The following is a 24,165-nucleotide window of genomic DNA, read 5'->3' on the forward strand; positions in this document are numbered from 1 at the left end:
GTTTTAGAGTGGGACAAATTTAGCACAAGTCTCAGCTCATGGCCGGCGCTCGATATAACCCAGGGCTTAGTGCTGACTCAGAAATACCATCCAAATACCATCTTGTCCTGACACTCCACTGACAGAGGAGACACTTAAAGGCACCTTGTTCGCTTGCCAGAGGTCACCGCTCTGTAATTACTTGGATTAGGGAGTTTAGAGTGGCTCTGCGCACTGGCGTTACAGCTACTGTGGAAATGTGTTAAAATGATGAGCGGTGTTGAACAAATTCAAGCCGCAATGGGAAAAACCTTAATGAGTGTTTTCTGACATGATTTGAAATCCGGGGGCGCCACGTTTGAAAGGTGTACACTTGAAAAAAATCCTCTAAATCAACTGAGAAGTGCCTCTTTTTTGCAATTTAGTGATCCCCCCCCCATTCCCATAAAATGAAGGAAAAGTGCAGATACGAGAAGAAATGCAGTCCTGTGTAGGATTTATTTTATTTTTTTGCATTTATTTTAAAAATCGCTGCATCAGTCAATACAAAAATATTTTCTGAGGATCATCTTTCAAAGGTTATTGCCATTTCTTTTGTTTGTTTTTTTTTTCTAAATTTTCCCTTTTTTCTCCCCAATTGTATCGGCCAATTACCCCCCTCTTCCTAGCCGTCCCGGGCGCTGCTCCACCCCTCTGCTGATCCGGGGAGAGCTGCAGACTACCACATACCTCCTCCAACACATGTGGAGTTGCCAGCCACTTCTTTTCACCTGACAGTGAGGGGTTTCACCAGGGGGATGTAGCACATGGGAGGAACACGCTATTCCCCCTAGCCCCCCCCCCGAACAGACGCCCCGACCGACCAGAGGAGGCGCTAGTGCCGTGACCAGGACACATACCCACATCCGGCTTCCCACCCGCAGATGCAACCAATTGTGTCTGTAGGGACGCCCGACCAAGCCGGAGGTAACACGGGGATTCAAACCAGCGATCCCCGTGTTGGCAGGCAACGGAATAGACCGCTACTCTACCCGGACGCCCGTTATTGCCATTTCTTTTCAACAATGGTGGGTGAAGAAAAGGGCGATATGGTCAAAAATTGGACAAAATGTGCAGTCATAACCTGAATGATGATATAACATAACGAGACTCTAGTATCATCCATACTCCATGAAATAAACAAAGACGCCTATCCCAAATAACAGCAATCCAGACAACGGAATACTTTGAAATCCTTTATTTTGAGTGAATACAAAAAAATAAGTTTCTTGAGGCCAGATAAATAATTTTCTCATTATACGTCATCCCCTTTTAATCTTAACTGATAATTTCATCATCTTAATTCTTTTGCGGGAAGAACAAAACATGTCGACGCCACTGAAATGAGTCATACAACACCTTAATGGTGACAGCTATATATCTTAACATTCTCATCACATTTATTATTCAGAGTGGCTTATAGGAAGGACACTGAAATAAAAGAATAGGTCAATCCATAAAACTTGAGTGAATTTTACTTGTAACATATATAATATATAAAGCAGTTGACCGACCCAGAACTCGAGTTACGTTCTAGTTCAAAAGCATTGTGGTACATGGAATGCTGTATAAAATTGTGTTAGCTGTAAATATACACATATATATGTATATATACATATATATGCTGTGGTACTTTTCAAACAGCAACAAATTACACACCCTCAGCTGGCGTTCCTCTGTTGTCCGGCAAAGGCCTCGGGGCCAAAAAAAAAAAAAAATAAAAGGGAAGGAGAGATAGATAGGAAAAGATATCGGGGATAGAGGATGTATGGAATTAAGAGGAACTGGACGTTTACAAATGCGACAACACTAGTAGAGGACAGATGGACAGGGAGTCATTCATATTCCCCGCCCTTTATCAATCAATGAGGCGAAGATGTCACTCAAGCAGAGCAGATGCTGTACGAACTACAGACTAAGGCACTAATAATAATCATAATAATAACACTACAGACTTTTCTGACAAGCAGTGACCCTCCAATACAAAAAAAAAGATACAAAACACCTCTGAATTTCAGACCTAGTGCTCTCAGACTCTTAAAGAATAAACAACAACAACAACAACAACGGTGGTCTAATAACCATTTGTTGGTATGGGTTACCGTCCTTATTTGGAGATACAGAATACTTGATGCGTCTTGATTATTGTTACTGAGAAATAGTAACACAAAATCATGCATTATGACACTTTCCAGAGCAGGACCTTATAACATACCTTATATATTAATATGGGAACACTGCCTGTATTGTAAGGCGAGGATGAAACTCATTATTATCAATCACACTCGATAAACAAACAAGTAATCTATCGCAGCATCTCCACAAAGGTTTGCGGGGTGCCGTTCGATCACGAGACACCGAGACAGGTGGAGGAAACTGAACTGCGTGATTTGCGTTGAGCTCAGTTCACTTTCAATTCAATCAATTCAACATGTTCCCTTTCAAACAGTAATCCACTTAATAACGATAGACACCTCAATCATAACTTCCTTATAGATTAAGATTCCTGTTCGTGGTGTGATCATTGTAGAGTTTGAATCTGCTCCCTGAATTTACTATACTGGATGTGGACTGACTCAGATCGGTCCTTGCCAGTAACCAGATATTAGTTGGACCGTGACGAACTGTTTCACCATCTCTCTATGGATGGGGGACCTAACTGGGAGAGCCGGGCTGAAGTAAAACTGTTGGGATGGAAAACTATCAGAGGAGGCACAAACTGGATACTCAATGAAGAAATACTTAACGCTGCATTCAGTTAATTCAAGAGGTCTAAGGTGTTCCAAGGGCACTCTGATTTGAATGGTAGACCACCACACAATAAAAACTCAATGCAGGTTGCCCAGATAGATAGATAGATAAGATAGATAAATCAATGTTTTCCTATTTGATGGAAAAGACAAAAAAATCTTAATCACACCCCCTCCTACCCCCAGATAATTACTTTGTAATTCTTATATCAGTCAACTATCATCTATACACGTTTCAAAAGAGCTGGGAAATGATTGTTTTAACCTCGGAACTAATACTGCCCCCTGGTGTCTCATCTGTGTTATTGCACGGTGAGTGCCAGGAATCGGGAACACGTTGTCATTTCATTTCATGCATTTGCGTACGTCAGATGAAACGAAATGCCGTTTCCCCCAGCCCACAGCAGCACAACACAACGACAAAAACACACCCAAAAACTAAACATAGTTTGCTGTGTATATGGCTCAAAACAACAGAAGCACAATAAAGGAAAAAAAAATCTGAATTGGAAAGAACAAGTCACACCACTTATTTTGCATTGTCTGGGAACTCATCCATGGCACTAGATGGCACTGCTAGCAGTTGTGAATGGGTGATATCATTTATGGTCGATAAATACACTTTCTGCTAAAAATGCTCTGGAGTAACAAATATTCATTTGAAAGCAATATGTCTTGCTATGTGCATAAAAAAAAAGCATTTGCAGGAATATCACAAAGTTAACACATTCTTTTTGCGTCTTGGAGGCTGCGCACAATGACACCTATACTCAAGGCCTCAGACAAACACAGACATTTTAGTTTAGCCTACAAACACGATTACATAGCATTTACTGCCCATCTATATCCGGTTAAAAAGTGTTGAAAAAAGAAAGAAACGCAAGAAATGATGCTTTCACAACCATCTCGGACAGAATGATATCTCCACAAAACTACCATCCATTATTGAAATCTGCAGTTCGGGTCCAAAAACCACCGACATTCCAGGTGTTTCCTGTCCTCATGGTAAGATTACTGACCACTGAATGACTGTTTGCAAGACGCTGAGCAACGAACATGATCCACATGACTGAACAGATATTAAGGTGTCAGTTTGATGCCAGTACACATTGAAACAGCTAGAAAACTCATTAATAAAATATCTCAGAAAGGAGAGTCATGATCTGAAACTAGTTTGTACTTATAACCATACTGGAGTTTACACAACCATAGCACAATCAATATAATATTAAAATTAGTTCTCATCCTTGGATACTTTATGTTTAGTGACTGGTTCGTTGAACAAAATAAAGAACACAAGAAGTTTTGGGGTGAATATGACAGCATAACAGTTCTTCTGTTTGCCCCCGGCATAGTCGCATTTTGTTTCAGATTACTTAATACATGGTAGTTTTGCGGCACATTTGGACATAAAGCAGGTCTTCAGTTATTTCAATACAATCCCTAAACTGAGATTTTGTTTGGTTTGTAATATTAAAGTCAGGAGGGCAGCCTGTTGTTCACTTGTTGGAAGTTGAACAAGACTTTTCCAAGGGTGGCGGGTGTTGACTTTCCAATCTGGACCACATTACTGGTCATTTAAGTCATTCGCAACACAATAACAAAAGTCACATAAGGCTACTACTTTCTGTGTGTGCCATAGAAGGAGACAAACTCAAGAGGCACACTTGGACATGTGCAACTCTCTTTCTCATTCGCATGCACACACACACACACACACACACACACACACACACACACACTCACATACACACAATAGTAGACAACTGTGGCAGCAATGAAGAGGTGATGGTTTAGTTGTCCTCTCGCAGCTCACTGGGCAGGAACTTGTATTGCTGTTGTCTGATCTGGGCCAGTTTCTTCCTGGCCTCCTCCAGCTCCCGTTCCTTCCTCAGCATTTCCTCCTGGGCTGCAATAATCTGTATGAAACGCACATCGAGACAATTGTTTCCAACAAGCCACACACAATTTTTGGGCGACACAAAAAAAAAAATCATATTCCGATGACCGTTTTACATCTTTTCAGTATCAAATTGGATGAGCAAGGTTTTGTGTGTCTTCAAATCTTGTCATGCAACCTATGTTATGGACTTGCCCCCCCCCTTTTTCTCCCCAGTTGTATTTGGCCAATTACCCCACTCTTCCCAGCCGTCCCGCTCACTGCTCCACCCCCTCTGCCGATCCGGGGAGGGCTGCAGACTACCACATGTCTCCTCCGATACATGTGGAGTCACCAGCTGCTTCTTTTCACCCGACAGTGAGGAGTTTCGCTAGGGGTACATAGCGTGTGGGAGGATCACGCTATTCCCCCCAGTTCCCCCTCCCCCCCGAACAGGTGCCCCGACTGACCAGAGGCGCTAGTGCAGTGACCAGGACACACACCCCACATCTGGCTTCCCACCCGCAGACACGGCCAACTGTGTCCGCAGGGATGCCCGACCAAGCCAGAGGCAACACGGGGACTCGAACCGGCGATCCCCGTGCTGGCAGGCAATAGAATCAGACTTGCTTTTAACTGTACGTAATGACTTCAATGTCATTACTGTGGTTTATCCTTTTAAACCATTCCCATCTTTTATCAACTTTTTTTTCCACAGGAAAGCAATTTATGTGAGCCATTTGAAAAGTGCTCTAAGGAAGTGCTTCCACAAAACAAGAGTAGACAAAAATATGTCTCAGCTGCTTATTTTGTATGACTGTTCAAATTAAACAATCCTTAACTATATCTAAACCAGTGTATGCACTTCAGACAAATGTACTCTATTTTAGAAACTTCATCAGTGTTATGGAAAAGAGAGCTTTTGGGATGATTTCATGTTTTGATACAGCAAGTTTATTACTCAGAGCTGCTAGACACTCACCTGTGCAATTCCACCCACGAACTTGGTCTTGACCACCACGTTGTCATCATCTGCTTTGTCGAATGCCGCCTTTTGCGCTGCACGCACCAAGTTGTCTGATGCCCTCTTCACTGCATTCCCAGCAGCCTTTAGGAGAAAGAAATGAATTGAAAAAAACCAAATAACCTAATCAAAGTCTCAAGCCTCTGTGTATACAGTGGAATACTTTAATCTTTAAACGGATAATTATTTCTGCTCAAACCAGCCCATGAGAGCTGCTCTACTGCTACCCTGGGCATTACAGTACATCCTAAATGAACATTTAATTCAGCTGAAAATAGAGAGGGGACAACCTTTCTATTTGAGGATATTACATTTACATTGATGCATTTAGCAGACACTTTTATATAGAGACTAACAAGTTAGCAATTAGACAAACTTAAATGTTGCCAACAGGCATCATAAAGCCCAAATGAGTAATTATATCATAGCCAAGACTGTATGTCAAGTCCATTTAGTTTAAGTGTGCCTCAGATAATTATTAGGGAGGGACAGGAGGATGAAGTTACAAAGTAAACGAATGATGCTGCACAATAGTATGAGCACATATTTCAACTGCAGGTAGTTGAGGGGCACAATAGCAGACACTGGTAAGTACTAGTGGTGTTTAAGACACCAGTAAAATTTGTACATTTTAACTGGAAAGTACCACCAGTCACTTCAAGAATTGTGCGGAGACCATTTAAGGATAATGGTAAGCAAGGAAAAGGAAAAGGTTTTAGGGGTTTCTCAAAAGAATTAAGCGAGTCTGCAGCTCTGATGGAGAACAGGAGTTTGTCCCACCATTGTGGGGTCAGATGAGAGGTAAGTCTGGACCTAGAGCTTGTCACTTTTGGATCTGGCATGGACAATAGCATACTACAGGTATAACAAAGAGGGCGAGCAGGGGTGAACATGTCAATATGGATTTGCATAGGAATTCACAAGGAAGCACTCCTGTCTTTCCTGTCTTGAAGTATGTCTGTACCTGTAGTCTCCTCATGGCCTCAGAGTCCTGGTCAGCCTTGACCTTGCAAGCCACCAACAGCTGAGCTGTGGAGGCTGCAACCTGTTTGGCTGAAGAGATGAGCTTCTCCTCGCTGGCGTGGCCCTGCACAGAGGCGTTGGCTGCCTCACACAGGTTGCTGGTGGCTGCTGCAACCATACGTGCCTGGAGTGGGAGGGAAAGAGAGATAGAGATGCAAAGAGAGAGAGATGGCGACAGGGACACAGAGAGACAGATGCAGACACCGAAATAATAGTCATCATTGATAAAACAGCCCAGCAGTATTGATAGTGTAACTAAGTGAAGTATGCTGGTCCTTTGGTTTACACTTACCGCCGAGATAAGCCCTTGAGACCATTGTCCATCATCCACTGCGTTGGCAGGGATAGAGCCCACTTTGCCTTGGGCTACCAGCTCCCTCTGGGCAGCCGAGGCTGATTTGACCAGGGCACTGGTGGCAGCAGCGATGGACTTGGCAGCCTCCAGGATCTGTTCTTCAAAGTCCAGCGTTTCATCTGCTTGCTGGGGGGGAGGAGAACAAACAGTCAGAACGGGTTGGCCGAGAGACTATGGCGATTTTTGCAATGAGACCATTTATGTAGCGTTTTGATATTCACCATAGGAAAGATACTGAAGTAAAATTTTACCCAAAAACAAAGTTGACAAATGTTATACCAACATGTGTGTAGGTATTACTTCTGTGTGATCTCTGACAGTTTGATATTCATTCCTATAGATTAACTAACCTCTTCCAGAACTAGAGATAAGACCGCCAAGGCTAATCAGATTCATCCCAGTTCAACAATGAGCCACTCTTACATTGACAGTGAACTGCAGACAGATTTTATGGACCATGCATAAGATGATTTGGGGTAAAGAATACATGGTAACACTTTAAATTACAGTCCAATCATTAATCAGAAATAAACGAGTCATATTTGAGCAAAACAGATATGATGGTGGCCATTACCGAGTAAAATATGAATAACATAGGGACTTTTCTATGGCTCTACTTTGCTTTCTTGTCATCGTGAGTTGTTAAACGTAATCTACATCCAACACTGTATGGGATAAAGTCACTGATCACATTGTGTGAAACAAGTATTTTGAATCCTTTGTGCCACATGAATAATTACTTCAATATCAGCTGAATACTAAATGTCCTGCTGAGTGACATAAACATAGTAAAGACACAATGACATTCAATATTCACCTTATAATCAAGTTTTACATCTAATTACTATTTATCCCTGCAACACAAAGGATTCAGAATATTTGCATTTTTGTCACAATGTGATTTGTGGCTTTACTCGGTGTTTGAAGTAGGTTATATTCAACAGCACATTATGATGACAAGGAAACAAACTAGAGACATAGAAAAGCCCCTATTTTACTTACATTTATCAGTAATTACATGCCATCATGGTTATATCACATCTATTTTACCAATATGTTACTCAATTATTTCTGTGTCATGAATGGCCTGTAATTTAAAGGGTTACCGAATATATTCCCTGGCTCAAAACTTTTGCTAATATTGTGACGCAAAGTCTCCAGTTGTTACGTCTCAGGCAAACAAAGCATGTCCAAATAGCCAACCCTCAACTAACCCTCAATACACACAAATACACACTTAACGTTACATCACATTAAGAAATGCTGCAGAGACCATTGTTCCCATGTTCAAATAGATAAATTGATTTTCAAGTTTTCTCTGCATCGATAGTAACAAACAATACTGAAGTGGCTGGTGATCACATCAAAGAAGAGACTTCTACCAGAAACGACATGAACACACCATTGCAAATCCTGAATTGATTGTTTTTTTCAAGGCTCTCAATAAACCACAGTAGCTGGTGTGAGGGTGCAAACAAGGCTAAACAAGGGCACCACACGAAGGATGTGTCCGTGTTACACATCCAATTACATGTGTTCTACTTTAGTTGGTCCATTAAAACACACACACACACACACACACACACACACACACACACACACACACACAAAAGCACACAAGCACACATGAACAAAGCACAAATCTGTAGACAGGGCGGGACACTGTAGGAATATGTTTGATATATAGTTGGGACTGAATAACAACCTAATATATCAAACATATCAGACAGAGCCCTGCAGAGAAGGCCTCCGGAGATAGGGGCAGGCAGGGAGGGAGGGAGGGAGGGAGGGAGCGGGGGGGGGGTGTTAAACTGAGACCCAGATAACAGTTACACTGACAGGTTGGCTAAAGCTTTCATAGAATGACTGGCAGATTGATAGCAGAGGGGGAAGAGAGGGACGGATGGAGGGAGGGATGGATGAATATGGCTATACAAAAGATAGCAGAGGAGTTGTGCAGCAGGAGAGAAAAGGACAGAGGAAGAAAAAGTGTAAAGGTGGTTGATGTACTGAAAATTTTCACATCAACAATTATCATCAGGTTGGGAGAGACTGATCTTTACAGGCGGCTGATGCTGGGGAAATAAGTCAACAGTTTACGACCGTTGTAAATTTGACAAGGATTTTAATCTTTTTACACATTAACACTGCAGCCTTTGATATGAAATATGGACTTTTCTCTTTTTTCTCCCATCTCACTTTTGACATTAATCTATGAAAGTGACATATACCGGTGTGAACAAACATCTCTCCTGAGACGACTCACATGTTCAAACAAACAACAAGGTCTCCCTATCACTGTGCTCAGCCATTACGCTATCTTCTTTTTTTTTTCCTTCCAAAGACTGGTCAATTGCGTGCCTACAGGTTTAGCTTGGATGTACACATCTTCCAGATAGATATAAAAAAAAATGATAGACTTTGCCATCTTTTTACTGACTCCCACTGACATAATTCTTTCCCCAACTAACGTCTGCCATAACCACACTGGTGCCCCCATGTGTGTCAGACATTTTCCTTCATGTCACTGGACCACAGTTTTACTGAGGTGGTAACAGTGATTGTTGTAGTGCAGATACACACCGGCAAAATCTGCTGGTCTGTGCCATGGAGAGTGATATAATCTGCAGATAAATTCCCATACAGACACAAGATGCATCGCCGCGGATATCACGTATCAGCTGTGTGTCTGATCTAGTTTAAAATATCGAAGTAGACCAAATTGGAATTGAAATTACAGTTTCCATGTTTTGTTTTTTGTGTCTGCTCTCCTCCAAACAAACCTGACCCGTGACACAGTCAAGAGGAAAAAAATCCGAACTGGGTCATATATTATGTCTTAATGTAGCCTTAGAGAGTTGCTGACCAACGGCGATGAGCATAGGCCAGAGGGAGTTAATGAGATTGTGTTAAAAGGGAATAGAAAGCGCAAGAAACAGAGCACCTTTTCTGTCACCACAATGATCGGATTCATTTTGTCCATGCGCAATAACAACTGCGACATATGTTTTCTTCCAAACTACAGGGATGCATGATATGGACAGGTTTAGGACACCAATTAAGAGCAAGTGAAACCAAAGACAGGTTTCTAGCGTTGCTACAGTACAACTCAAATGCACTGACTTCATATCTGTGCAGTCCAAAAAACTGAATGCCAAATGTGAGGTTCATACCTGAGGTAAAGGTATAAACAGGAAGGGAAAGAGGTAGAGGTACTGTTATCTCAACAGTGTTCTCTTGTCGTATTCGCTTCACCAACCTCATCTTTAGATTTTGGCCACGTTGGTTCTCTTTTATAATGTGGTATGGACCAAATGTCTTTCATTTACCGCGATATATGCCACTGGCTGGCCAAAGATATATATCATGGTTGTATGCTCGCATGTCCACCCTGAACACTGAAAACCATTTTGTGAAACACTAAGTTAGTGAAAACTCTGTTTGTGACCTATGACCCATCTTACTTCTGTGATACATATTTCTTCCAGAATATTTGCTCTCCTCTTTTTTTTTAGCTAGGTTGTATGTCTTAAAAAAATAATAACGCTGCCATCGTGTTAATATCCTTTCTTTGTCTAGTCTTCTGTGTACTGCCATTGCCCGATTGAATTGTGGGCAGTGTAGTCATTTACCTTGGGCTTGGCACGTGGTTTCAGCTGCTCCAACTTCTTAGCCGCCGCTTCAATAGATGCTGCTGCCCCAAGCAACTCGGTCTCGGCAATTACAGTCGGGTCTTCAGGGTCCACCCACTCCGAACCTGTACACACGCACAAACACACACGTGGACACATGCACACAAACAATTAACACACCGATAAAATGCCACTGACAGAGCGGTGCGCCAACAAAACATGCCTCAACAACATCACCAACACTGTGACTGCACAGACAACAGATGAGTGCCAGATAACACCACTTCTCATGCAGATGATGGAGGCCACAAACTGTCAGTCACTGAAATTAAGATGGAGTGAGAGTTTATCCTAAGATGGGAGTTAAAAAAAAAATGAAGCGTGATGGATGGAGTCAATTCCATTTTAAACACTCAAGTAGCTCAGTGTAAGACAGCTTTCAAGATGAGAAGAAGTGGATGAATCAGTTTGCACTGAGGAGAGAATGCGCGAGGCAGCCTACAGCTTGTGAATTCAGTCACAGTACACAAGACATTCCTGACTTACCACCATCTGTAGCGAGAGAAGGAGGACAGGGGGATTAACAAAACGGTGGTTGAAACGAATCTTTTTTTTCCTGCCAACTATATCTAATCCATAACTACTGTTTCAGGTACAACTGTAGCCAAATCCCCCTAAATGGGGGATTTCTACAAGGGGTATCGCTCAACAACCACGGTAACAGTGTGCCATCAAAACAACAGTAATACCGCATATGGCTTATTGGGAGTTTCACAACAGTAATAAATAAAAGGTAGCACTTACTGAATTAGGTTTTTCTAAACAGGATGTTATCTATAAGGACTGTGATAATACCTTTCATGGCCTCAGCGCTTTGGATGAGCTCAGTGACAGCTCCTGCCACCCGTTTAGAGCAGACTGCCAGCTGCTGTTTCTGCTCTGTGGTGGGCTTCTGCAGGACCTGGACACAGACAGACATACACGCACAAACACGTTTATACTAATGCACACAACCTCATGCAGTAGGATCGACACCCTTTATCTCACACGCATGTAAACTCATAATTTGCCAAGTGGGTCTGGGAAACACTACCACAGACTGAATTGATAACACACAATACCATTAACTGAATCGACAGCACATAGTAACAATCAAATAGGTGTATATTAACGCTAACACGGGGGAGGAAAAAAATCCATGACGCTAGTCTCACAAGTATGAACATACATGCACACACAAACAGGCATTTGTGTGCAACATACCAGTAGCACATGCTCCAGAAGGTCAATGTAGCCTGTTGTACACTCTGTCCCGAACATCAATGCTTTTTCCCTCACCTCCTCAGTGACCTCTTGATGGTACGCTGCTTGCTGAAGGACAGACACAAACACGCTCAAAAGTTAGCAGCCAACTTGTGAAGACACATAAAGCCTTGTCGAATCTGTCATAGATTTTTATTGATGCGAGGATGGCTACGCATTTTAGACCAGGTCAGATGAAGGTGGGGTGTGTGTAATGGAAAAAGGGGACAAATAAAGTTTTAATGTCCACAGCACACTCAGTATGAATCTATCTTTAAGGGTTGTGGTTGAAGAGAACCTTGCAGGTGGTGAGCATGTCGGTGATGGCCTTGCGACTGAGGTTGGCTGTATGGATAACATCTTCTTGCCGAGCAGAGTTTCCTGCAGCCACAGCCTTAGCCGTGGCTGTGGTGATTCCCTTAATCATGCGGATAAACTCTTCGGGTGTGGTGGTCTTCTCAGGGAAGTCCTTGGATTGGAACAGCTGAAAATGAGAAACAGCAGGCTTCATTTTTCAAGCAGAACACAAATCTATTTTACAACAAAAACACGTTTTGTTCAATGTGCTGTCATTATGCTGCATGCATTCACAATCATCCATCCATCCATTAGCCGAACCGCTTATCCTGCTCTCAGGGCTGCGGGGATGCTGGAGCCTATCCCAGCAGTCATTGGGCAGCAGGCAGGGAGACACCCTGGACAAGCCTCCAGGCCACCACCACCCTGGACAGGCCTCCAGGCCACCCCCCCACACACACATTCATACCTAGGGACAATTTAGTACGGCCAATTCACCTGACCTACATGTCTTTGGGCTGTGGGAGGAAACCAAAGCCCCTTTAGGAAACCCACGCAGACAAGGGGAGAACATGCAAACTCCACACAGAGGACGACCTGGGACGACCCCCAAGGTTGGACTACCCCGGGGCTCGAACCCAGGACCTTCTTGCTGTGAGGCGACCGCGCTAACCACTGTACCACCGTGCTGTCGCATTCACAATCAATATGACGCAAACAGCAAATAGGAATATCATGCAATGGAGAGTATTATGTCATCTTTTCACCTTCTGTATAAATAGAATAATATATATTTAAAGGATAATCTGTATTATTTTATGAACACCATATGGAACACATTTACTTGCAAAAACTGTCTACTACTACTACTACTAGTACTTTCGGCTGCTCCCATTAGTGGTCGCCACATCGGATCATCCGTTTCCATCTCTTCCTGTCCTCTGCATCTTCCTGTCACTAGCCACCTGCATGTCCTCTCTCAACACATCCATAAACCTTCTCTTTGGCCTTCCTCTTTTCCTCTTCCCTGGAAGCTCCATAGTCAGCATCCTCCTCCCAATATACCCAGCATCTTTCCAAAAACTGTCTGGTGGGGCTATTATTCAGTGCTGTTGATAATTTGCTCATCACCTACCTCTACACCTACCTACTATTGCAGTTGAACAGTGCCAAACACTAAAATACCCTTTCACTGAAAGCTATTGTACAATGTTATGTGATTAGTTGCGACTTGGTGGCACTGGCGGCGAGTTATGTGCTCATTAAAATTCCTCTTTCCTTTGTCTCTCACCGCTAAGACAACACAGACATTAGTCCTGTGGGGATACTGATAAAAACCTCAATTTATCACTCCAACTACAAAACTATAACAAGGGAAATTGTGGTGGGCTGTACAGAGATCAGTTAGGTACACAGGGTTTGAAAAGGTATATAGCTATAAGCAGCCAAAAAAAAAAAAAAAAAAAAAAACCCCACTAAACTTTTAATGCCAGTGAGCCAAAATCTGTCTTATCAGGTCTCTCTGACACTGCTGGTGCCAGGTAAACATTGAAAAAGCTCCGACACACACATTTGTTGTAACCATCTATCTAACACATCTGTTCGTCCATGCATATATTAATCCATCCACCATTCCACACCGTCAGTTCCTGTTTGATGCACTCAATGGTGGCCTCCAGTGCCCTGGTGCCCCGAGTGGCTTCATCCTCCACAGCCTTGACAGTCTTCAGCAGGGACGTCACATTGGTCACCATCACCTGCGCAGCACCGGGAAAGACGAGAACACATAATTTAAAAGGGTAGGGAAAACATCCCATTTTAAATCAACATTTTAAGACATCTGTTGCACAATGGCTGAAATGGGGCAAAAAAGAGAGCCAATCTGTAACCATGGCATAGGTATCATGTGGCTGCTTTTTTGTCCAGCGGTGGTTGTTTAACATTTTAAGTTTGGATCATTAGAGTCATAACGCTGTTCACACACAGCATAATTCTCATTTCCTTACCAATATCGTTTAATTTCTATGTCAGCTATACTAGTTGCACCAAAGAGGAGTAGACTCATTGCAGCTCTATGAGCCAAAAATGACACTGCGCAATTCAAATTTAACAAAATGGGCAGCCTGGGAAAACTAATATTAATAGACAGACACATAGCAGCAATGAGAAAAAAAACTAACAGACTTGTCCCCTGCTCATATTCCTATTCAAACCATTTAGTTTACATGGCTGGTAAACCAAATTTAAATAAATATTTCACATAAAAGTACATTTATAAAGAATAATAATGATAATAATAGTAAAAAGGAATTACTGGAAGTGACCGGTTCAAGGCAATATTTCAATTAAAGGGTTGACATAGTCTGAAATAACCATAATTCGTTAAACTTTTGTATAATAACGCTGTTGTCACAGCCTGATCACAGCACTGACAGTCTTCATGCAAGTCATGTCGTAATCATTTTCTCTGCCTGTATTTTTCTTTAAGTAATTTTGCATACATTATTGCAGAACACTATAACAGGAGGGTTCGCTCTTCTCATCCTGTCTGAAATGTATCAGCTAACCGGCTAATTGGGCCGCTTTATATAGTGGTGGACAATAAACCACTGCAAAATTGAGCATCAGCACTGTAATCAATTGCATTAACCATAAGCCATGTGAGCATCTGCAATTTGCTCAGTAAACAACTTCATCGACCTTATCACAAATGAATAATGGAAAAGACACAAATGGAGCAACAAGCATAGTCGTTACCATTATGGTATTGTAACACAACTTGCCTGCATTATTAGTGAGTAAGCTATGTACTGGCTGTACCACAACTAGCCTGTGTGTATCGAAGCCTGTCAGGTTTGAAGATAACTGCAGGAAAAGAATCACAACTAAACCATATATGCATCTAATTTCCACATCTAAATGACCATAAAGACTTCCTTCCCTGAAATTCCCTTCTAGGGAATACTGAACCTAAATTCAGATGGGCAGTTGACGAAACTGAACTAAAAAAAAAAAAAGGAAAAGAATAAATCAGCCTGACTGTATTTGAGATGACCTGGATGAGGCACGCACAAAAGTTGTTGATGGCCAGCAAAGGAAGTAGATTTGATATTTTTTGCTTAAAGGGGGGGGGGATTTCTATGATAATGTGTGTCCATCTTCATTTATATTGCCTTAGCTGTATGAATGTATGCACCAGGGGAGCCCTTAAAAAGTCTGTAGTCATAGCACTGAATTTGCAAACAAGGCACCATTAAAACTAAAAGGTAGGGGGAGCCCAAACACATTGAGAAAAGCTTACGACGTGCTGGCAGCAGCAACACAGACTCAAGCTTTTCAGTAAACTGTAGTTTCACCACATGACTCAGACACCAAGGAAGTTTTAATGGCACGTCAAGAGAAATGAGCACATTGTCAGAAATGAGCACATTATCAGAAATGAGCACATTTCCTTGTAACTTCCTGACATGTTGTAGTATCACTGAATAAGAAGCATTTGTTTTACTTCACAGCTAAAAAATGATAAGGGAACAGTGCCATCAGCATACTCTTAACTATACTTTTGCCAGTTTATATCGCAAATGAGCCGAGTTCAGCACTTTACAAGAAAATTGGTCCATTATTGTTTTATCACCAACTGGAGGCTAGACATATCCGTTTTGTGATGCCTTGAACATTTTGCAAGTGCCAGGTTGTTTTGAGCTTTGCTGTCTGTAAAAAGTTAGAGGGGTATTGTTAATGATTAATGACCCGAGAGTGTTTCGTCATAGCATGCCTTTCCCTTTAAATAAACTTGCAACCGGACAACTTTAAGATGTATATTAGAGCTAGTGGAAAACTTTCCAGATCCTTCTGCCATGAACCTGATATCCAAATTGAGTTGTGGATTACATTATAACAGTACTAGCTGATTCTAATGTCATGCAGCTCAAACAATTTTTAGTTAGGAAGCCAGAACACTATTTGGGGAAATAAAAACAAACAAAAACACAAGTCCAATTTCAAGGTATCATCTGTTGGGGGAAGGGAAGCTCTTGTCCAACACAAAAAAAGAGCTGCTGATCAACAGAGCCGTTGACTTGCATTGGGGTATCAACAACTGTACCTTGGCAGCGCCCTTTAGCTGGTACATAGATGGATCATCTGCTGCCTTGCCTGCAGCACACTTGGTGGCACCAATGAGCTCAGCTAGGGCCTTGGCCACGTCTTTCACTGCATTTATCAAAACCACCTAGATAAAAGAACACACAGGCAAAGCTTTATCACCACTCTGCCAGGAAAACATAAAGGACAAATCACCCAGCAGGTGTTACCATTCATAGCTCATTTCCCCCAGCCATCTCTGATAAAAGGCATGCTGAATAATGGACAAACAAAAAAACTGGCAGAAATAAACCAATCTTGGAGCCTTAGTTAGTGACCTGTGTCTCAGGGTCGTCAGAGCCAATGCTGGCAGCACCCAGTTTCACCACGTCTGTCAGCTGGGTGATGGTTTTGGTAGACGACCGGGCAGCCTGAGCCAACTTCTCCTGACCAGAGGCCGCACCAGACACTAGCATCTTAGTGTCCTCAACCAGAGCTTTAGCCGTCTTCAAAATGTTCTCCCTGAGAGGATGAAGGGTAGAGGGGAAAAAAAACATTGAGAGAGAGAGAGGGAAAGAATGGAATGAAGAATTACAGAAAATAAATCAGAGGAGAAAAAAAATGAACTGATATCAAAAAAGTTATAGCAAGGGTAAATGTCACATCCTAAACACTGGACTATGGGCAAAACAAAGTCCTTACATGTATGTCTCATGAACCAGAAAAAAAAATGCCAAAATGAAAAGCTCAACATCCCACAACTTTCATTTATTTCTGTCACCCCTTTATAAATGCTCATCCAGGCACAGGAGGGCTGGGAAAGATTATGTAAAGAACGGGCGCAGTGGTCATTTTCTTCTTTTAATTAATGAGGCGACTGGCTGGAAGTGCAGACACTCCTTCCTCTTGACTTTTGAGAGTAATGCATGAATTACTATGCGATTACAAAGGACACTCCATTCCATCTCAACACCACTCAACTCAAACCTTGCAGGTTTCTAATACAATTTAGACTTATTTGCGATATATACTGCAGATTAATTAAGAATTACTGGCAAACATGATGTTACCATTTTTCTTTTTCTGGTACACAGTTGATTTTAATGAATCACACTAACATTTGCTCTTAACTTCACTCCCTCAAAAGGTACCCAGATCAAGCTCAACCTGAGACAAACACTTGACTCACTAAAGACGCACAATCTGATATCGCCGTGTTTGTGCTGTTCTTATGACATCATAATTAATGTTGTGCCAGGATCACCACTGCAACTGACCAATCACATTGTTGTGATGTTATGCCTTTGCAACACAGGGAAAAAGAGTGGAAAAATACCAAAGCTAACCTAACATAACCTCAACCTAACTCTAACCTTAATCTAATACTTACCTTATCCTAACCTCAACCGGTAGCCAACCTTAACCCAACCCATAGCTACCCCACAACCATCATTTTCCCCCAAGTTGCAAAGGCACAACAGCACAACAACATGATCGGTCAGTTGCAATGATGGTCCAAGAGCAAGATTAATTACATCGTAGGAACAACATGGCGATATCAGATACACCCACTAAAGATCAAGAAAATATTTTCTACAGGATTTCAACAACAGTCAACATATGTATGGTTTTCAATAATTTAAGTAGGCCAGGAAACCTTTACCTTTACATCTTTATGTTCAATGAATTTTTTAGGTTTTCCACATTTATGGGGAAGCTGAGCGGGATGGACTGGCTGAAAACCTGAAGACCTCCCTCTGCGTTCGTACCCCTGAGGCTAACGTGTAGTTTCTAACCCCAGACATATCCTCCTCTCTGCTTAGCAGCTAATATGTCATCCTGTCTGAAGCAAAATGTTCCGAGGCCTTCTGCTCTTCTTCATGTAGAGATACCAAGTTCCACCACACAACAAAAGCATACAAATCCATGCTAACAAGGTATTCTGTAACCTTCATGATTATTATCATTTATTTTTTTTTGCAGTTGAGTATGTACACATACATGCATGCACTCAGACACACTCGCACAAATATACTGATCGAATTCTCACCTGTGATCTGCAAAGGACTCGTTATCCTCCGCATTGAGCGTGCCGGCAGAGGCAAACATAATGGTGGTGTCCAAATCAGCAATGATACCTGAGACAGCACTAGCCGCTGTAATGCATGCCTGGGTGCCCTTGTTGCCTGCCTGGAGGGCTGACAGCACCATAGATACCTGAGAAGAAAGATGCACATCAGAAAAAAAAAGATGTGAGAGGTAATTTTCGTCAGGCAGTGACGGATTTTCAACATCTCACCAGTCTGAAAAGAAGTGATTGTCCGTGAACTTTGCATCATGCATAATTACATCAGACAATGTTCATCATACAACTCAGACTAGCACAGATTACACTTAACTAGTTCTCTATAAAGGACCATTTCACAAGTGGAAACGAATATAGAAATGTATTATTGACTACATGTAAAAGTATTAGAACCATTATAAAACAGGTGAGAAATGAAATCAATTCAGGTGCAATGATTTGGTCAGCTTGACTGAGAATAATTGCACATTTTTGTTGTCAAAACAACAGTGACACAAAATATAAAACCCGATACAGAGAGACGACCACCATCAATTTTCTAAATGCAGTGCTTGTGGTTTGCTGCTTTCGGGAAAACGACAAAAGCAGACCAGACCAGACCATAAAAGTAGTTATTGGAGGGTTTAAATTTTGCTGTGACAGTAAAACAGCATGTCAGCACACTTTGTCTCACACACTGTGGGATGAACGTCTGTCAAATTGGTTTTCAGCTCAATTTGTTTTCCTCTTAGTGGCTTGAGCAGCAGCATAAATAGAGCAGCTGGGTGTTAAAGATCCTTGCTACATTGAAAAGAAAATGGAAAATAATGGAATGCAAAATGAAATAAAACCAACAAATATTTAGCAAGGAAAACCGATGTTTTCCCTGTATGCAAATGTTATTAAAAATGATAAGTCAGAAAACAAAAACCATTAACACCAAAAAAATAAATGAAATAAAATGCTTATTTGGGAACAGCATTATAAAAATCAATTTTAGATCTGGCGTTATGTTACGGTCACACATGTGTGAAATTAACACTGGCGAATATTCGCCCCCCGTTAACTTCCATTCCATGAGAGCGAAGGGGCGAATAAAACATTCGCTTCCAGTGGAGGAAGAAATTTGTGTCTCCGCTTCATGCTGAGCTCATCTTTGGTGAACTTTGACCAGCAAATCAGTAGCCTCAACCAATAGCCAAGAAGTATGTGTGGTTGACCCGACTTGGCTGTAACTGGCTGTGGTTTTCTAAGTGAGCCAGGATGGAGGAGACTGATTGTTGGTGTGTCTAGCCAGCCAGTATTGTACGACATTACCCATGAAAACTATAAACTGCCCCACAAGAGATGCTGCCTGGCTGGCGGTGAGTAGGGAGACAGGCAATGAACGTAAGTAAATGGAACATTTATTGATAACATCCATTCATATTTCGTGGTAAGGCTGTGCGATACGACGATACTATATATCGTGTGACAATAGAAGATGTCTATCGTTTCATATTAAGCTCTATCGTTTATTTCGTTGTGTCGCAAATCACACGCTTTACGGCAATATTTTTCGTTGTTTGGGTGGCCCTTTCTGCTCTCTAGACAGCACGGATGCAGGCAGGAAATTTGCATGAAGGCAATACAAAGAAACATGGAGGACAGTGAACGTAACGCAGAACGGGGTTATTCCGAACAGAAGGACTCCGACCAGCCAGGACAAAACAAAGGAGCTTGTACCTAAAAGAGAGACTACTGCTATCATATGGACATGGTTCTGGTATGAAAAGTCTGACACGCACCAGAAAACCATACTTTGCAAAACATGCCGCACGCCGGTCCCCACAACAGACTCAAACACCACTAGCCTCTTTTACCACCTACGTAAGAAATAGGCCTTTCCATGTGGTCATTTTATATAAACTATTTATACACTGAATTTACATAAAATATGCTATATCGTTATATGTATTGTTATTGTGATATGAATGACCTATATCATGATATGAGATTTTGGTCATACTGCACAGCCCTATTCGCGGTATATGAATCTAACTTGTACAGCATTGTTCTTCCTCTGTATTTGTCCATAAAATTATGATAACATGTACAAGTGAGACAAGTGAAAACATTTACTTCTCTTTCTCTGGACTTCAGTGTACATTTTCCGTCGCAAAACCAACAACCGCTCAAAAGGACTACAAACCAGAAAACTGATTTCTGTGTGCGTCACATCCTGCACTGCCCACATTCAGCATGACAAAATATGAATTTTGCATAAGCAGGCAATGGTCATTCACCTGCATTTGCACATGTATGGCTGTATCCTTAACATGTATCTTGTGTCTGGATTGTGAGTTCGTTTAATTTGGCTCCATTACATTCATAGCCAACATCAAAAAGGCATTTCTGGCATGCAAACTGAAATTCGAATTCTATTTTCCTTATCAAATGATAACAGTAAACACCTGACTGGATCATCTGACTCATTTCTTTTCACAAGTATCCTGGCAGTACTAATTTTGGCAATTGTGTTATGATCCAAGCTCGCCCACCAGTTCAATTTTTGCACCCTTTTTAGTTGGACTTTCACCAAAAAGTTTACACAGTATGTATGCTGAGGAGGAATCTACGGTTAGTTTGCCGTGACAAGGTGAGCATCTGACTCCTTAAAGTATGAGCTTGTATTCAGTCCAATCACAGCCCTATTACATCAGATGCATTTTGATGCAGTTTAAATGGGATCAAAAGCAAATGATTGGAACAATGCCCAAGTTCTAACATGGCCTTTTACAGCATTTTGTCTGCATTTACAGCGGATTGCCTTTTTTGATCGGTGGAATATTTATCATCAGTTATGAACTTAACCTTTAGAGTCAAGCATTCCACTTACAACAAAGAAACCCCCACAGATGGATGAATGGATACTCCTCTGCAAGAAATGCGAGGCTGTCAGCAATGGCTTTAAGATGTCTCAGTTCAAAGGGTGTATAGTGAAGTGCATTTCTGACAAGATACCCAGCTCACACACCAGGGGACCAAATATTCAATTCAAGCACAATGTATAGTATGTATTACACTGTAGGGGGCCAAGACGGTTTCTCTTTCCCAATTAATAAACATGGAAACCCACTGAAGGAGATGAGCAGATGAGTGACAGCAAGGCCCATTAGGATTATGACACGGGAGGCAACTTGTTTTTAAGCAATGGATCATTTCTACATTAAGTAGCAGCAGGAGCAAAGAATCCTTATAGGGAGCAAAGGTAGAGACAAGGAAGAAAGACTTTAGAAAAAAATATAAAATGAGATAAGCATAGCCTTTGGGGACAGAGGTAGAAGACCATGTAAGGATTGGATGTGTTTGATACGTACTTTCTCTGTGACGGAGCGGGCACAGTCAATGAGTTCCCGCTTGGTGAAGCTGTCTGATGGGGTAATCTGCAGCGCTCCGGCCTTCTGGACTAAGAAGATACAGCCGTGTCCCAGCTCCTGGACACGTGTCTTAATCTGGAAACCAATCTGGTTACAGAAGAACACAACAATGTCGATTCAGAACTGTGTGAAGCTATAAGAAAGAAAGGCAATTTGCCTGACAAAACACAATTTACATAATTAATAATATCACAAGTGAATGTGTATAAAGGAGATTGTTGGAGAGTCACTGTGTTAAAGTCAACGAAGAACCAAATATTTCCGAAATAATTGATGTAATAGAATAGAGCAGAATTCATAAACATATTTATTTACACTTGTTCCATTTCAGGGGGCCTCGTGTATCAATCGTTACTATGGGCAAATTTGTTCTTACACACCCATGGAATTTTTTAGCCCTCAAGATTGTCTGACAGCAGTAGCAAAGCATGATGGTTATTTGCAATTCCTTCCCCCTAACATCTACTGTCTACCTCTTGCAATGAGCAATCACCCAGGCCTGCAAAGACATCAGCGTTAGCCAATCGGTGTCTAAATTCAGGGGTTACTCAGGTCCTACACTGGTCTCTGAGACAAACTTCAGGGCTAAAAAAATCCCATGGGTGTGTAAGAACAAATTTGCCCACCGTAACGATTCATACATGAGGCCCCTGATGCCCACTTGACATTCCCAATAGCATTCCCACCCATACATTTTCATCTACTCATTTCTCATTTAGCGATTGATTTTATCCAGACTGATGTACAATTTTATCAGCTGATAAATATTAAAGAGTTAACCCACAGGCATATTGGCACACTAAACAGTAAACATGTATAACGTAGAGTTGTTATTTGCATTTTCTTACACAATGCCGCCTATAGGCAAACCAAGAGGTAAGTTTTCACATTCAAGGATTGTCCTCCAGTGATGTCACTGGTGGAGACAATTTCAGCGGCGTATCAAAGACGCACAGAAGACTGCTCAGTATCATGGCTTCTAATTATTCCTACAGCATATATAAAGAGATGATACTGACGATCGTGACTGTTTCCTTTTAAGTGCACAATAGGTAGATCACCACCACAGACACGAGTAATAGCAGGGGATTCAAATTATACATCAGAATGACATTACCACAAACCTGTGTAATAATCATGCTTAGAGACCATCAATGGATTAAGACGCCATCATCATTTAATAGCTGAATAAGAGAGTTAGTAGTTTATGTGGTTAGTTGTAAGTGATGCTGCCTGTGAGATAGGCCCCCAGATTCATAGTGGTGTAGCCTGATGTTCTTAGCTTGAGTTCTCAACTGGTGACTCTGAGGTCTCTCAGAGTGAATGGCCACTTTGGAGTGAGTGTGATACCGGGAGTGCAACATCCTACACACTAGTAAATATTGTACTGCTACAGCACTTTCGCTCGCTGACCACCAGACACCCTACCTCTTCCGGCTCGGCAGTGTGAGCAGCCAGTCGTCCCTGAAGGGCAAGTTGACTGTAATCCGCAGTCACCTGCGAGGCCAGGCCTCCAAGCTCTTCCGGACTTGTCACCGACTTGGTCATCTAGTGGACAAAAAACTTACTGTTACTCCAAAGTGAAGCACCTTTCTCTGTTACCTGTTACCACTCTCATCCCTGAAGAACATCTAAATATCACAAGGAAAAAAGAAAGACTTCAACTTGACTTGACAACTAGTAAGCCCTATGTTCTAAAACCCCGCTGAATTCACAACAGTTCCAGAGAAGAAGTTTAGCTGACTCTACAATTTAACCTCTGGTTGCTTAAAATAATTTCCCTAGAGGGATTAATAAACAATCAAAACAACCAAAATTACCTATAAAATATGGCATATCTGGTTGGTAAATTGGAAACATACACCATTCAAATGCTGGTCAATTTTAATTAAGATTCTACTACTTATGTGAAAGAAAACAAAATGTAAAGAAGGTTGAATCAGTTCATTCTTACCTGGATTATTGAGCATGCATCAAGACAAAACAAAATGTAGTTTAGAGATTACATCCTATCACGTATACAATGTTTTAGCATGATTTTTTAATTTTTAAGATGTATTTACTTAGTGGAATTTCACCTCTTGCCCACCCCATCCCCCAATTGTATCCGGCCAATTACCCCAATCTCCTGAGCCATCTTGGTCACTGCTCCACCCCATCTGCTGATCCGGGGAGGGCTGCAGACTACCACATGCCTCCTCCGATACATGTGGAGTTACCAGCAACTTCTTTTCACCTGACATTGAGGAGTTTTGCCAGGGGGACGTAGCACATGGGAGGATCACGCTATTCCCCCCAGTTTCCCCTCCCCCATTAAC

At 41.7% G+C, this 24,165-nt stretch overlaps 1 protein-coding gene across 2 annotated transcripts in view; it reads right to left on the reverse strand.

Moving 5' to 3' along the window:
- Positions 1-1,201: 1,201 nt before the first annotated feature.
- tln2a (talin 2a) overlaps positions 1,202-24,165 on the reverse strand; it is a 158,479-nt gene continuing 135,515 nt past the window's right edge. For both annotated transcript variants that reach the window (XM_056279240.1, XM_056279239.1), the window contains 14 exons: positions 23,276-23,395; positions 21,788-21,934; positions 18,414-18,580; positions 16,702-16,885; positions 16,386-16,511; positions 13,921-14,037; positions 12,282-12,467; positions 11,945-12,052; positions 11,537-11,642; positions 10,682-10,806; positions 6,987-7,175; positions 6,636-6,818; positions 5,630-5,755; positions 1,202-4,687 (listed from right to left, as the gene is read on the reverse strand). In XM_056279240.1, the coding sequence (XP_056135215.1) occupies positions 4,562-4,687; positions 5,630-5,755; positions 6,636-6,818; positions 6,987-7,175; positions 10,682-10,806; positions 11,537-11,642; positions 11,945-12,052; positions 12,282-12,467; positions 13,921-14,037; positions 16,386-16,511; positions 16,702-16,885; positions 18,414-18,580; positions 21,788-21,934; positions 23,276-23,395 (2,010 nt within the window). In that variant the 3' untranslated portion in view covers positions 1,202-4,561. The remainder of the gene's footprint in view (positions 4,688-5,629; positions 5,756-6,635; positions 6,819-6,986; positions 7,176-10,681; positions 10,807-11,536; positions 11,643-11,944; positions 12,053-12,281; positions 12,468-13,920; positions 14,038-16,385; positions 16,512-16,701; positions 16,886-18,413; positions 18,581-21,787; positions 21,935-23,275; positions 23,396-24,165) is intronic.

Source organism: Lampris incognitus, chromosome 4, assembly GCF_029633865.1.
Source record: "Lampris incognitus isolate fLamInc1 chromosome 4, fLamInc1.hap2, whole genome shotgun sequence".
NCBI classification, from domain to species: domain Eukaryota; kingdom Metazoa; phylum Chordata; class Actinopteri; order Lampriformes; family Lampridae; genus Lampris; species Lampris incognitus.